This window comes from Tachypleus tridentatus, chromosome 8 (assembly GCF_004210375.1).
Source record: "Tachypleus tridentatus isolate NWPU-2018 chromosome 8, ASM421037v1, whole genome shotgun sequence".
Taxonomy (NCBI): Eukaryota; Metazoa; Arthropoda; class Merostomata; order Xiphosura; family Limulidae; genus Tachypleus; species Tachypleus tridentatus.
This window is the reverse complement of record NC_134832.1, coordinates 19,417,405-19,433,108: the sequence shown is the minus strand read 5'-3', so window position 1 is coordinate 19,433,108 and position 15,704 is coordinate 19,417,405. Positions and strand designations below refer to the sequence as shown.

The following is a 15,704-nucleotide window of genomic DNA, read 5'->3' as shown; positions in this document are numbered from 1 at the left end:
CTATTTTATAAATTTATGTCATTAAGTTTGGAATCAAATTGTAGGTCATAATTCAAACTTTAATATTATATATGAATTAATTTTTTAATTTAAAAGTAAATATTAAAAGTACACATCTAAATATAGATTTTAGTGAGTCAGTGTCAGAATACCAAGTGTGCATCATACAAATTAGGAACTCAAATTACAAATATCATCAAACTAGAATATAAAATAAGAACCTAATATCTTTTAATTTGCTGAGATATTCCTTGTGTACTGAATGAAACATGGTGGCTCTACTTACTTCTTTCCATTTTGAAATCAGTCTCTTATATATACTAACTTCAATTTATGGCATGTGAATAACCAATCTACAGCTTAGAATGTCCCCAGAGTGGTTTTCTCAGCCATTTTAATCCATGAAAAGGCTACCACGTTCTTTCAATTCAGGATTTCAAGGAGTTAGGTTATGTCTTTTGTCTGTTCAAAGGTTTATATTTTTTTAAGTCTGAATACATCTTAGTTACTAAGCCAAATAAATTGTAGTGGAATTCTGTGGTATCAATATAGTTATTTATGATTTTTTGGTTATTCAACTGTACACGTAAAACCTAAAAAATTTTGTTTGATATCCTCCACGTGCAAAATTTTAAAATACATCCAATATTCAGCAGCAACTTGAGTAGGAAGAACTTGCGAGAAGAGAAAGTTGTTTGTTTTATTTTTATATATTTTAAGAAAAATAAGTGTAATGATTTATTTCTAAATAGTAATAATCTATATATGCAGTGTGTGTGTGTTTATATAAATATGAAATGCATAATAACTGAAATGTGTATTTCAAAATACTAGTCCACTAAAACACAACCATGATTGGGAAGACTAAAGATAAGTTTTATAATACTGGATACATGAGATAAGTGCATGTGAACCATGTCAGTGCCAGTTTTGTAATGTTAGCTCAGCATGAGTAGGAGATCAGTATATTAAAATGTGTATGTATAGCATTATGTGACTTAAGCTACTTAAACTAATTATTTATGTTTTCATGTTATAATATGTAATCGTTCTGGCATGAAAAGGTATAATTTATATTTATTTCCTAATTTTTTATAATGGTTACAAAGTTAGTCAAGTGACAGACTTCACATAGAGTATAGAAAATAACATAAAATATGAAGTCTTACTGAAAACAAACATTTGAAATGTATTTAGGAGGTTTTAGAGATTATGTAAATGATATTTGAGATTGTTGGGATGAAGAACAGTTTTTTAATTACAACATGAAATTACTTTTTGCACAGAGTAGGAACAAAATAGACTCTAATTTCACAAACAAATCCATTATAAAAAATATTTTATAAAAATCTGACTTTTTGTATACAAAATATTTATAATCTTTACTAAAAGTCTACCAGATTTTGTGAAGATACACAAGCTGTATTAAAAGTTATAGTGCAAGTAACATGTGCCAATATGTAGACAAACTTGTGTATACTATACCAAGCCCATAACAAAAGGGTTAAATATATTGTAACAATGCATGGAAGATTGTTGTTATTAAAGCAAATCAATTCCACTGAGTTTCTGCTGTTCTATATATGAAAATTAATGAAATTTTGATGTTTTACCTGGGGTTTACCTTCCATTATTATTTGAAAATAGCCTGAAATTTACTTTCTGGCTGTTTTAGCAATTTTTTGCATAGTATGGTATGTAACATCTCACAGAATATAGAATGTTTTATTTCCTATTTTTTTAAATACAATCACATTTTATATGTGTGCTTATGATAATAATTATGTTTCCTAATATGATGGACAAGAACAATGTGTGTGATATCTCACAATTATTCTAAATATTTCTTATCATACCTAGAATATCATCTGAAATAAAAGCATTTGTTGTCCTTGATAGTTACTGGCTAAATGATAGAACCAACCAGTGTTTTTCCAGCTAGAGAATGCTGATTTCAAGCCTTGGATTATTAACAACAAAAAAGTCTTTTTGCTTTTTTTTGTTTGTTTGTTTAGGAAGGGCTGACTATCTGTATTTTGCAATTAGAGTTAAGGGTTCCATCTATTTTTCTTTGGCACAACATCATACTCTATGTATTGTCCAGCTGCTTTTGTATGTATACTAGTTTTTTGGATAATATACATGGGTGTATGTTTTATTTAATGCCTTGTTCTTTCTGTTCACCTCCTTAAGTACTGAATTATTGAAGGAGGTGAAATGAAAAGTAAGACTTCAATTAAATACATCATTTTCGTAGTAAATTATGTTTTAAAGTACCTGCCCTCACATAGCAAGTTATTTGTAACTCGTGTCCATCATTTGGATGCTACAGAATGCTATCTTGGATTCATCAAAAGGCTCATTGGAATCCATAGCTGTTATGTGTGTGTGTCTAAGGACCCTGACTGGATAGTAACTGGGATCAATATATATGTATAGTGTTTGACAAGCCAATTGTTTATTCTTTTTGTTTGTAGAAAAAACTTAGGAACATTTTTCATTTTTGAGGATCATGTCACTTTAATCAGTGAAAGTGATTTAACTCAATCCACTATCAGAGCTAAATACCTATTTAAAATGAATTTTGCATAAAATTGTAATACTTTGAAGTCATTGTCTATTACTGTGAGCTACTAATTATGTCCATGTTATACAATTTGTTGTACACTATAGAAAGAAATAGATAACTAATGAACACTTTTATTTCCACCAATAAGGTCAAACAAATACTTTCAGATTACAAGTTGTTTAAAACAAAAATCTGCTTTGTTATCAGAAAAAAAAAAAGAAAAAAGTTGATTTTTAGGCTACTTTATTTTTCAGGGTAACTATTATCCTTCCTTTTTGCTTTGCCCTGAAACTTACACTTGGCATCCAATTGAAAAATGTACTCCAAAGCTAGATGTCAGTAAATATTCCAGATTTGAAGAAGATGGGACTAAAGGTAATTCAGATCTTGTTTTAAATAAATTTAAGATGGAAATAAGTTTATGTTAAAAGAAAAAATATGTCAAGTTTAATTTTTTAGTGATAACTGTACAAATCAAGTGAGATTAGTTGTACAGACATTGAATACATTATGTTAAAATAAATTTAATTCGCAAATCATAAATTTATGCGACAATTGCAGCAGATATAAAGTTTTTGTGGGCTGAAATGTATCAGAACTACATTTTGACTGTTTGGTTTTTTACAGGTAATGTAATGTAAATTAATCACTTTTCAGGTATGTTAAGACCTTTCCAATAAAAAATTTTTATTCATTCAGATCATAAAGATTTTCATTAGGGAAATATCACTTCTACCTGATGGCATTGGAACACAAAGAAATATAAATCAACTTAGGGAATCAGGACCATCAAGAAAGAGACCTGCAACAAACCATGCTTCATCCTTGATGAGTAAAATTTGGTATCTTGTAAGAAGTAAAAATCATTAATGCAGAAGCTATTGGCAAAGCTATCCACATGCTCCAAATAAAAGTATGCAATACATATAATCAAGATGGATTTCTGCTATAAATTGACCCAACTTGTGTACATATGTTGCTTCCATGACATGTACATTCATACACTGCATACCTGAAGTGGAGAGTGAAACAGGTATTCATGATGTTCCATATACTGGTCAAGTTGCTAAATATAGCAGTTATAGATTTCTGTGTGATCAGTTATTGAAATAGTTGTTGGGGGACCACTGTCCTTATACACCAAATGAGTTATAGAAAGCAAGATTGAGTGGTGTACTTTGCATATAAAATCTTTATAATGGAGCCATTTACAGTGGAAAATATGCTGTTTGGCTATTGTTGAGGTGCACAGTTATTAGAAATCGAAAGAATGTCCAGAAGTTATGGCATAGATTGTAATAATATGATAAGACTCTGAAGTATAATAGGATTAAGAAATGTAGAAATAAGAATCATTTATATTATACAAACATGAAATTATCTGTTTTTAATTGCTGAAAGAAGTTCTAAATGCTAAAAAAATGTATCTGAAAGTTTATAATCAATTTTGCAGATCTCTTAATTTCAAGAGGCTTAAGTTGTTAAATCTTTTAACCGTAGGGTTATGGGTCTATGTGTACCCACTCGGCTCCTTTTTATATGGAGAATGATATAGAGTTCAGTAATACTTACAATAACTTTGAGTTTTCTTAATATACCTTCACAACAATTGGTAAGGTTGTAGAAGTATTTTGTACAAAAGAAACTAAATTGTTTTAAGGAATTGTTATTTTTGTATCGTAGTTATTTGCGCTCAGTCTCTAAATATTTCAAGTATTATTGTCAACATGTGCAGTGAAATGTTTAAAATTACAAATAGAAAAAATTTATATATACTTTTGAAATTTTTTGTTGAATAATCTTGAAGACCTTCTTACTTAGATTATATTCTTAATTGTAAGATTTTACTGTTTCAGAAAATGTTTAATTTTAAGAATTTATTTTCCTTTCCTCTCCTTTATCATCTTTACTTGTGATACACATCAACAAGCATTCTTTATGTTTCCTCAGCAGGGATACTTCAGTAATTGTCAGAACATTGGGACATTTGCCTACTATGCTAAGCCTAATAAAGCAAGGCAGTTTGGCTTATATTTTTTGAAAAATATTAAACTTTCTAATATGCATTTCAAAACATAATTAACTTAAAGTAAAACTGAAATTTAAATAATTTAATTTACTATTTAACTAAGATATCTTATAGGTGAAAAATAATGCTAAAGCATTTAACAAATATTTATGGAAATGTTCATGACAATTTAAAAATAACTTGGGAAATAGTATTTCAAAATGTGGTATTTCTCTTAGTTACAAACATTTAGCTAAACCAAGTATAACTATCTGAGAAATTGCAACTGTATGTATAAAAAGTGGGTATAGCATTTGTTAAAGAGTTTCAAGAAGTAAAACACTGAAAAATAATGTAAATTTTAATAGAAATTTCTTTGGTATACATTGACAGTGAGATTACTTACTGAACTTTTGAATGTAACAAATACAAATCTCATGACAATAAGCAGTACACAAGTGCTTGTAATTATAGGGTTAAAAACATTGTTTTGATTTTTTAACCATTAAATTACTCTACAACGTGTCTCAAAAGCCCATACTCATGGCTATTCTGTTCTGTTATATATAATTAATATTTGTTTATTTTTGAGATAAATGAAAACATGTATATGATGGGTGAGTATGTAGTTCACAAGAAAGTGTATATGTGAGCTAATGGCATACAATTTGAACAATTAAAGACTAATGGTGAATTCTGTCTATGAGTATGGATCTTTGAGGCACCCTGTATTTTAATGGGGTTTAAATATTAATATTAATGGTAGTGGAAAAATGTTTATTGTGTTTGTCAAGTGCTGCTGTCAGCTTTAACCAGTTCTTTCTACCTCTGTTACTCAGGAAAAACAAATTTAACTGTTTTTTATGATACATTACAGGAAACTACAGTGATTCAACAGTGTTTTTTTACTTTCCTTAGGAAGCATAGAGTTACATATGATTACATTTTGTAATTCAGATGTAAGACAATATTTTTCTTCTTTCCATGCAGGTTACAGTGGTATGCTTTTGTCTCATTCTCCAAAACATAGCAGTGTAATTATTTTCTTGCATCTTCTGTGATTGATGATTGATTCTTTTCACTTCCTTTAGATTATAATAAACTTAAATGTGCTGTGCTTTATCCAGAAAACAATGATGATGTTTTCTTTACTCTCTCATTTACAAAGAGAATGATATAACTACGTTTTTAGTTACATCCAAAAGATAATAGGGGAAACTGAGTGGTTGGTGTTCTAATCTTTTCCAGGTGGTGGGCATAATAATTTTTGCTTATTGCATTTTCAAACTTTAAAGTTTTTTGTTTCTTTCAAGAAAAGCTGTTATAGTTAAATAGAAAAAAAAAACTATAGCAAATTTACTGATTTTAGCTGCAGTATATGTGTTTAGGAGCTGTTCTTGTTCCTTTAAGGTAGCAGTTGTTTAAATAGTTTTATTAAGCTGTTAAACTCATTGATGTGACATGTAGTTTGTCGTTGTTTTACATAAATATTCTGTTTTACAGTGTTTTATAAATTCATGGAGTTATTAAAGAATATTCAGTAATTTTAGATTTATGTTAAACAGTACTTAGATATAAGCTCTTATAAGTTGCTACAGTAATCTTATATTATTGATGGTGCAAAAAGAATCTAAATTCTCCAATAAATGAATACATTCTTTACTTTCTTACTTTTTAAGTCTGTTGATACAGTGCAAAGTTCTGAAATATTGATAAATATTTGTGTTAGCATTCTAAAATACAAATATTTTAACTTCAAAAGAGAGGTTATTGTTTCCAGTTATCTAACTTGTCTTAAATTTATAGTTGATTTTTTTATTTCTTGTGGTGCATAGTAAAATGTTAGCTTTTGCTTCTTTATTCTCTTTATACGAAATGAATACAGTATTTTTTGTTTTTTATTTTCTTCCTAGAAGACAATGATGGTGTGGTAAACTATGAAGAAATTTTAGTACTTTACAAATTCAAAATCATGCCATATTCTTTCTATCGACGTATCCGAGTTACAGCAGATGATGATGAAGTCCACCAGTATGCAAAATTAGTTGGGAAAAAATGTTACTCTAATATTCTCTTATACAGAGATTAAGGTTGAATATATATATATATATACAGAGAGAGAGAGAGAATAGGGATTAAGCTTTAATGTATTTTGTCTATTTATGATATATTTTAGAACTTCTGGTCATAGACAGCCTTGAGAAATTATAGAAGAAACTTATGAATCAATATATCAAGTAAACACAACTGGGTTTTTGAAATTTCAAAATATGCTTAATTTACACTTGCTAAGGTAGTTGCAACCATATTATAACAAACTTTACATTTGCCTTTATTACTGCTAATTCTTGCTGTTATGTTTAGTATGGTATCACTTGTTTGAGTTATCAGAAGTACTTTATGAAATAAAGACATCAGTTCGAAGTGATGTACTCTAGTAACATTTGGCATGTTGAAGGTACCTTTCTTCTACAAAGATTTATTTCATACTTGAACATTTTGAGAGTTATAATAGGAGGTGTTGACTTTTTAAAATGTTTTAAGGAGCTGTGATACACTAGTTAGTTGGATGGTGAAACTTAAAGTGTAATGTAAAATAGTCATAGTAGCATTTTTTGTACAATATAACATCCATGCTAGAATGCCACTTCTGTACTTGAATGTTTAAGGTTCTATATGGTCCAAAAATGAGGAACTATGGAATTTTAAGAGTTAACATGAGAGAAATAATAAGTGAACACAATTTACTATTTCTGATGAAGAAAAATGTGATTTCTATGTGTTAGATATATTAATAATTCAAAACAACTAAAAAACGATTTTAGGAGTCTATGTGAAACTCAATGGTACAATAAATTGTACTGAAATACCATATATTGGGATATAAGGATGTTATTCATTACATTGAATTAAAATTAAACGTTACAGCTTCTGATTGTTTTGTGTATTGAAATGTTGCAAAAACAATTTACACCCTGCAGAGAAACTTCTAATGAGTCACCAATACTAATGTCATTTACGATTATTCATGTTTATACCACATAAGACAATTGAAGTTCAGAAAAACAATTCTGCAATATATCTGTATCAGAACATTCTGTAGCAGTTCTTTTTTAATTCTGTGAATTTCATCTCTTGTATGCAAAATGAATTTCACATAAACTTCCTAATGATTAACCATGATTTTTGTCAAATTGCAATCATTTAATGGCACACTCTTTGCATTAAAAAAAATCTACTTTCTATCATTTGCTGATTCTTCTGTATTTTCCATTTTTTTAATTATCTGTGTGAGAAGTAGATCAGCCAAGTTTGTCTTATTTGTACTTTAAGTCAATCAGAGTTTTCTACATCCATGATAATGTTACATCCCTGCAATCATTGAAAACCTTTCCCAATTTGCCAATGAGCGTTACCATCCCGTCTGAAAGAAGTTGTGTTCTTTTGGAGAATAAACTTCATAATGGTCAAAGAGGGCATCAATGTGTTTTCTGGTGGATCAAAACTTTCAATTTTTATTTTTACTGTCACAAAACTATCAACTAAATATCGAAAGGTTTTGGCTCCTGTATGTATCAGGATTGGCTCATTCATCAGGAGTTACTTACTGACATCTTAATTTTCTCAATATGGGTAGGCAAAAATTATCACTTTTCTTTTTAACATACATACATAATTCATTGAAAATGTAAGTTACTTTGTTATCATTGTCTACTAATAAACTTGGAATCAAAATGTAGTTAATAAATCAAAATTTAATACCACTGTGATTTTAATAAGTTTCTTATTTTAAAAGGAAATAGTTAAATAAGTTTATCTATCTCCCTTTGTGTATGTAATATAACTTTGTTAACACTAAATTGCCCATTTTTTATTTTTTCCTCCATTCCTTGAACTTAATATTGTTACTGATTATAGTGTGGATATTAGTGAGGCTTAGCCTAATTTTTAAGCATTCAGTTTTCTTTCTTTATTGGTATGTTAAACAGGTCACATCATCCTATCACATCCTTTCTTTTTCAAATTGCCAAAAATTCTCTCTGGTGGTTGCTATTAATAGAAAGACAGAGTTTACTGAATATCTAATATTTTACCTTGTATTCAGTTGAGGTTATTAGTTATTCACAATTTCAAAGATTATTTTATCAAATTCAAATTAAACAGCTAAAGGAAGTATTTTAAGACAATTATCTGTTAATTAGAAAGCTAATTAAACTGTGATAAGTTACAGGACATTGTTTTCTTTTAAGTTGTTACTATATTGTGTTTTTAAGTTCATAGTTTAAATAAATATATCATTACAGAAAAGTAGGCTAAAGTTTTATCAGCATAAAATAAGAGACCAAGTGCAAATACCAAATTTATTGTTTTTTTACGTAATTTTATAATTGTTGTTGTAAAAATAAAGTACAAAAATCTACATTTAGTATATTAAGTTACATAATGAGAAATTTCTTCACAGGATATACTTTGCATGTTGTTTGTAGATTATATCATTGAATACTATGACTTGAACTATACATCTGCCATGTGATATGTAACTTGTATTACGGGTTTATTAACTGACAATGGATCAATGAAACAATAAAAATAGATGTAAACTGTTAGTTACCATAAGCTGTTTAGGATAACTGTAATCATTTGTTACAGCATGCAATGACTCTAGAAAGAAAAGGGGGACAATTAGATTTTTTTTGTAATGGTTACAACATTGGTCAAATCAATAAATAAGTTACACTCTGACTTCATATTTTCATAGACAAATTTTCAATGAATATATTTAATAAAAAACAGATTTTTTGTGTACAAAAGATTTGTAATGTTCACTAATTTTGTTAAGATGCATTTAGTACATTGCAAATTATAGAGTGTGTACTTTCATGGTTATTTGGTGGTTGCAAGGTCAGTCAAAGTGACCCTCTCTGTATAGAAAGAAGTAATACCAGCTTTCTCAAGGAATGACAATTAAACCAACTTTTCTTTTTACATCTGACACTACAAAAAAATCTATAAAACCAGTCATTCTTTATCTTATACTTTAACTTCAAAGATACTTGCAAAAGTTTGGAGTTTGCTGGAATGAAGTAGCATAAACAGAGGAATATTTCTGTTGGTTTTTCTTTCGTTAGTTACTTAATCAAGAATTGTACACGCTGTCAGTGTGATCTTCTGAAATAAGGTCATTTCTAGCAATGTATGGCATTTCAGTAGTTGTTCCAAATACTTTAAACCTTTCAGTATGTTTGATTAAATATTTTGTATTTTTATTATTTGAAATTTCCACATGGTAGTGGGTCATTCCTAGTAGGATCAACAGTTTCATCATCTGCAATGCTAAACAGGTACAAGCAGACTGCAGTGTATGGCTACTCACAAGTTAAACACCATTCATTCCTTACAGACTCATTCTATGTTGTTCCAATCAGACCACCAGCAGTGTGATTGAACAAGAATATGTCTAATAAATACACTGAATCTATTTTCACTTAATTGATATGATTATAGATGAAGCAAAAAAACAGTAGCATTACATAAAATATGACAAAGTTTCCAATTTTCCTCTGTTTATACTCTTAAGAAAAGGGTTGTTGTTTTTTTCCATTTAAAGAAAAAAATAATTATTGGTATGATCTAACTTGAGATTCTTAAATTGATTTAACTTCTATTAATAACCTGAAAACTGTGTTAGTCTCAGCAGTTTTATTATTTTCTTTCCTTCTCTTCTGAGACACATTTAGCCATTTATCTAACTACAGGATGTGTCATCTGGTTACTTGTAGCTCTGGGGCAAGATTGCATAATATAACTGAAAAAAATTATATCAAATAAACTAAATTGTTCTTACTCATTTTAAGAAAACAACTTTAGAGTTCAAATATTAGTTAAATTTTTGTAGGAAAATATTTAAACTGATTTTGGATTGATCTTAGCATTCTCCTGAAATGAAAATATTAACATTTGGGAATTTCTTATGAACATAGTATGGAACTGTTTCTCTAGGATAAAATTTAAAAAAAAGGTTTAAACAAAATAAGTCTAATATAACTCTTGTAACTTTTATTTTATTGTTTAAAACGTTCACTGTTTCTTGACCTAGGTTGTCATGGTGCAATATAATTTTCTGTATCTCAGTATGGGAAGCTGCAGACGATATAAACAGATATGAATCTCTTTTTCTGTTTATTTCAGTTTTATTAGTACTTTAATACAGTAGAAATTTGAATAGTGATTAGAACAATGGAGTAAAACTTAGTTTGGTGATATGTTGCTAGAAAAAATATATTTGTCTGCAACAATTATAGTTATCATTTTTCTTCAAGCTTGTAAAAAGCTTGTTTTATTTTAAGTTTCATTTGAATTATGATGTTGCAGTATGATAGAAAGGTTGTGTGTGTGTGTGTGTGTGTAGAAATAAGTAAATGTAGGCATAGTTAAGTCATTTGTACAACACAAAATCAGTTTTTTTTTTTTGCTTGTGAGGCTACTTTATTAAGCCTTCTTTGCATTGGGACTTATCCTAAGTAACTGCTTACATGTCAGAGAAAATAGCCAAATAAATGTTGAAAAATATACAGACTTGTGCAAATATGATGCCCTATCCTATGGTTGTTTTGAATAAAGAAAATACTTTTTTGTTTATTAAACTAAATTAATTACTAGTCATTAGCTTCAATTTAATAAGTTCAACATTAATGGCTAATATTCTGAACATTTACTTTAACAAACAAAAACTAGATAATTTATTTTATTCTTATTCAAAACCTCTATAGGGCACTACTTTTGTACCACCCTGTATAAATGATCTTAAACAGTTTTATAAGTTATTAAATATATAAAATTGAACATTTTGACACAAGTTTTAAAATTTGTTTTGCTTATAATTTTGATGTAGTAAAGTTTTTATTTTATATCAGTATCATAAACAATGAAACTGCATGCTGTATTCATCAAAAGGAAACAGATACAATAGTTTTATTACATGAAAATATTATATGAATGTTGTGAGAGAATGTTGAAAAACATAAAAAATCACGTTAAATTATTTTAAGAGCTGAAAGTCTATATGAAGTTTCATCCAATAATTTTATTTGCAATACAATAAAATAAATCATTTAATGATTGAAAATGATACACTTGGGCATTTGAGGTTTAAAGACCTCAGAATTCTTAAGAAGTAATTGTAAAAGTGATATCCACTCTAGCAGTGTTATGTGATACCATAGTAACAATTCAAACATGGATATCATAGTGTAATTAAAAATGCCTTCAGATGTTTTAAGTACATTTCAAGAGGAAAATGAGGAAAGGTGAATTAACATAACCTAGAGGCAAGAAATGCTTTTAGCACAGAAGTACCTGAAACATGTTATTAAGAGTACATATTACCCAGCTAATACATTTATTTAATTAAATAAATCTGATGGGAATTAAGTGCAGTAATACTGAGTAAAAAATGCTGTAAATAAGAATATTATTACTGTTCTTTAGTACAGACTATATATATTTCAAACAATATAAGAAAATTTCAGAATTATTTTATTAAAAAGGTGAAATTGAAGAGGATTATCATGTGTACAAGTAGAAGTATAGATAAAAGATAACACTTGAAATAAACTATACACTAAATAAGCAAGCCAAAATGTTGGTCAAAATATTTAGTTTTTCTCTAAAGAAGGTGGTTGTTTACTCTTCAAATTTGAGGTTGTCAATCAAATTAATTACTAAGTTTCTTTTTATGACTGTGTTTTGCATTTTTGTTCATTTTTCTTTATCACTTCAAATGCCGGTGCATGGTAATTTGCATTATTACCATATAGTAATATATAAAAATGCAATGAGAGACATAATGTGTGAGAAAATGTAAATGGTAATAAGAAATTGGAATTTCATTACTGTCTTACTACTATTAAGGTTTCCATAATCAAGTCTGTACTATAGTATTAACATCAATTGTATGTAATGAGCCTTTTGCTTTTCATATTAAAATCTTTGTTTTTCACTGAAGTTTCAGTGTTCAAAAAAGAACTTTAGACCATAGCAAAGAAAGTTGAATGTGTATGCAAACAAATTAAATATTGTGTAAATGTTAACTTGTAGTATAATATTTGTAAGAGAAATGTAACTTTCACGAAGATTATTTGCGTACGTTTATGGTAAGGTAATTAGAGAAAATAATTTCTCTTTTTAAAATCACAAGTTTAAATGCTGATAGTTGGTGAAACACCAAAAACAAATAAGCCTATTGTTTATGATAACATTTATTGAAGCATCTGTTTTTTGTTGTTGTCGTCATCAGGCTTAATATTCAAAATGGAGAAATTGTGATAAATCTGAAGAACAACATTGTCACTTTAGGCCATTTGTAACTTTGTTGTAAAAATGTAATAATGATCAATAGTAGTTATTACTAATTATGAAATAAATATTATTAAACTGAAAATACATTGTTTTATTGTTTAATTCATCTCATTATTTAACAAATGTTTTAAACTGTATTGAACATGTTTAGAAAATTATGAAAATACATTTGTGGCTTAATACAGAGGAACACTGGAACAGTATTATTCACATAACTTATGAAAAGCTTTAATTAAAAGAAAAATGCATTTGTGAAGGTAAGCAAACTATAAGGATCAGTTGGTTAAATTCATTGTGCAGTTGTTGACAGTTCATACATACACACATATATATATCATACTTAACTAACGTATCTTTAAACAGTAACTGTACATTAATTAGTGGCAAAATCCCTGAACAAAACAAATTACTGCACTAAAAAACTTTACCATAATATATTTTTGGCAAATATTTTTTTTTTAAACCAGAGGTGGCTTTTTGATACAAATATACAATTAAAATGAAAAACATGATGAAGGTGAATGAACATAAATAATAGTATGTAACACAAATTTTGTTCCTGGATAGTATGTGTTATTTATTAATTGCTTATATTGTAAAGATACAAAAAATGGCCATTGTTCCCTTCAAACTTTGCTTTTGTGACCTGGATAATGAAATTTAGGAATTAACCTATTTTCTGTGTAAAAATGTACATTTTTCATTTATATAAGATCTGAATAAAACAACATGAATCAAGATTTGCATGTATTTATACTAAAGTTATACAAAAATATTTAGAAGTGAGTAGTTTTTCAAGATTTGTGACTGTAATGTAAATCACTTTCACATATCAGGCCCCAAATATAATCTCCCATAATGTTTTTGTTATATGTTCCTTGATCTCTCATCAAGTCATTGAGGTCTCTTTGGTTTGGGTGATATTGGTTTCTCTCACCAGCTGCATCTCTGAAGTTGTAATCTGGATCTTCAACATCTACCTTCTCTTCTGAGGATGGCTGCTTTTTCTCTGGCAGAGTGAGTACAGGGAGCTCAGGGTAGTGTGGCACTGGGGTGATGGATGATGGAAGGTACAAATACAGGATAGCAGATGCATTCTTGCCAGCCTGATGTTTGTAAGGGTCCACCATGCAGAAGTAGCACTTACTTGAGTGGTCAGTGGGTTCATGAAAAAGCAAACTTCATGGATCTCTTTTTCCCCTCTGTACCATCCTGCAAAAGAGCAAAATAAAATTGTTATTATGAAGAATAAATTTATTTAATTCACAACTAATGTGCAAGAGGTTTATGCAAAATATTTTATATGTGATATTTTTTCTATACTATTAGAAATTAAAAAAGAAAGATATTTAAATTTTAAAATGTCTAAAATTTATATAATATAAAATCTTACTATTCAAGCAAGGAAAAATTGCCCTTCTTACCTTCTAGAGTTTTTTTTCAGTGCTCGCAGGTAAAACAAATTGCCTAGGGTTTGTCCTGATCCCTGACAGGCATGCCAAAATATGCCTTGTAGACTTCTCACATTTTAACAGATGTCACAAAGTACTTTTTTGCTCTTGTCTTGATAAATTGGCCACATACACAGCAGAATACGTTTGGAGAATGCTTGCAGCTTCTTGATGTTATCTGTGATAAAATAAGATAGGTCTGTCTCTTCGTTTAAGCAGCTAGAACTAAACTGAAGTGGTGAGCCCCTGTATATGTATCACTATGGAAAATTCTTGTAACTTCAAGAAAATTCTCTATCGGCTACTCAGCATGTTCTGGAAAATGGATAAATTTGAAAATTTCATTATCCAGGTCACAAAAGCAAAATTTAAAGGGAAAAATAGGTCTTTTCAATTTACTTTAGACATAAGCAATTGAGAAATAACACTTTCTGCCCAGGAAGAAGAAAAAGTAAACATTTTATTACATAGTGTAATGAAATGTGTTGTCTTCATTACCCAGGTCACAAAAGCAAAGTTTGAAGGGAAAAATAGGTCTTTTCCATTTACTTTAGGCATAAGCAATTTGGAAATAACACTTTCTGCCCAGGTTTTGTGTAATAGCCTCTGTGCTCTACCAATATTTATATACTAGCTATTACACAAAACTGGTGCCCTGATACTGTGTGAAAGTGTCTTGAAAAATCAATAGAAAACCATGATTGAAATCATATAAAACACCAAATGGCTTGAGCCCTGAATCTTTTAAATGCCTCTGCTTGAGCATAATGAAAACTAAAAATTTTATCATGCAGAAGAACGTTAGTGCTTTAAAAATGGTACAGTGGTAAAGAAAACTTGGAAATTGTTCCAATAGACAATGTTAACTACATAGTAATAAACTGGCAATGATCAGAAAAATGAATTGTTTTAAATATAAGGGTTTAAAAATAATATCAAAAGAAAACTAAAATTCATTATAAATTAATGCAGCACTGCCTTAAAAAGTTGATTGTTTTTTTCAACTCATGAAATAATCATGTGTTAAATAATTTAAGTATTCACAAAGTTTGAAGCTGAAATTTTTCTTAGTGATTTTAAAGAAATAAAATGTGGAGAATTTGGATTATGATTAATGTTGCTATTGCAAACAATTAAGATATGTTTCTAATGTAATGAACATGATACATTCTGATGTGCAAATGAAATGTTTTTTGTTTGTTCAACTTGTAATCTGAGGGTCACGGGTTCCAGTCACCGTCACACCAGACAGGCTCACCCTTTCAGCTGTAGGGACGTTATAATGTTACGGTCAATCCCCCTATTCGTTGGTAAAATA

At 28.8% G+C, this 15,704-nt stretch overlaps 1 protein-coding gene across 8 annotated transcripts in view; it reads left to right on the top strand.

The window, feature by feature from the left end:
• Ate1 (arginyltransferase 1) overlaps nucleotides 1-13,017 on the top strand; it is a 62,051-nt gene extending 49,034 nt beyond the window's left edge. For 5 of the 8 annotated variants that reach the window (XM_076517862.1, XM_076517867.1, XM_076517864.1 and 2 more), the window contains 2 exons: nucleotides 2,824-2,944; nucleotides 6,491-13,017. In XM_076517862.1, the coding sequence (XP_076373977.1) occupies nucleotides 2,824-2,944; nucleotides 6,491-6,666 (297 nt within the window). In that variant the 3' untranslated portion in view covers nucleotides 6,667-13,017. The remainder of the gene's footprint in view (nucleotides 1-2,823; nucleotides 2,945-6,490) is intronic. The other 3 variants (XM_076517866.1, XM_076517868.1, XM_076517869.1) reach the window with 1 other exon arrangement.
• The last annotated feature ends 2,687 nt before the right edge of the window (nucleotides 13,018-15,704 follow it).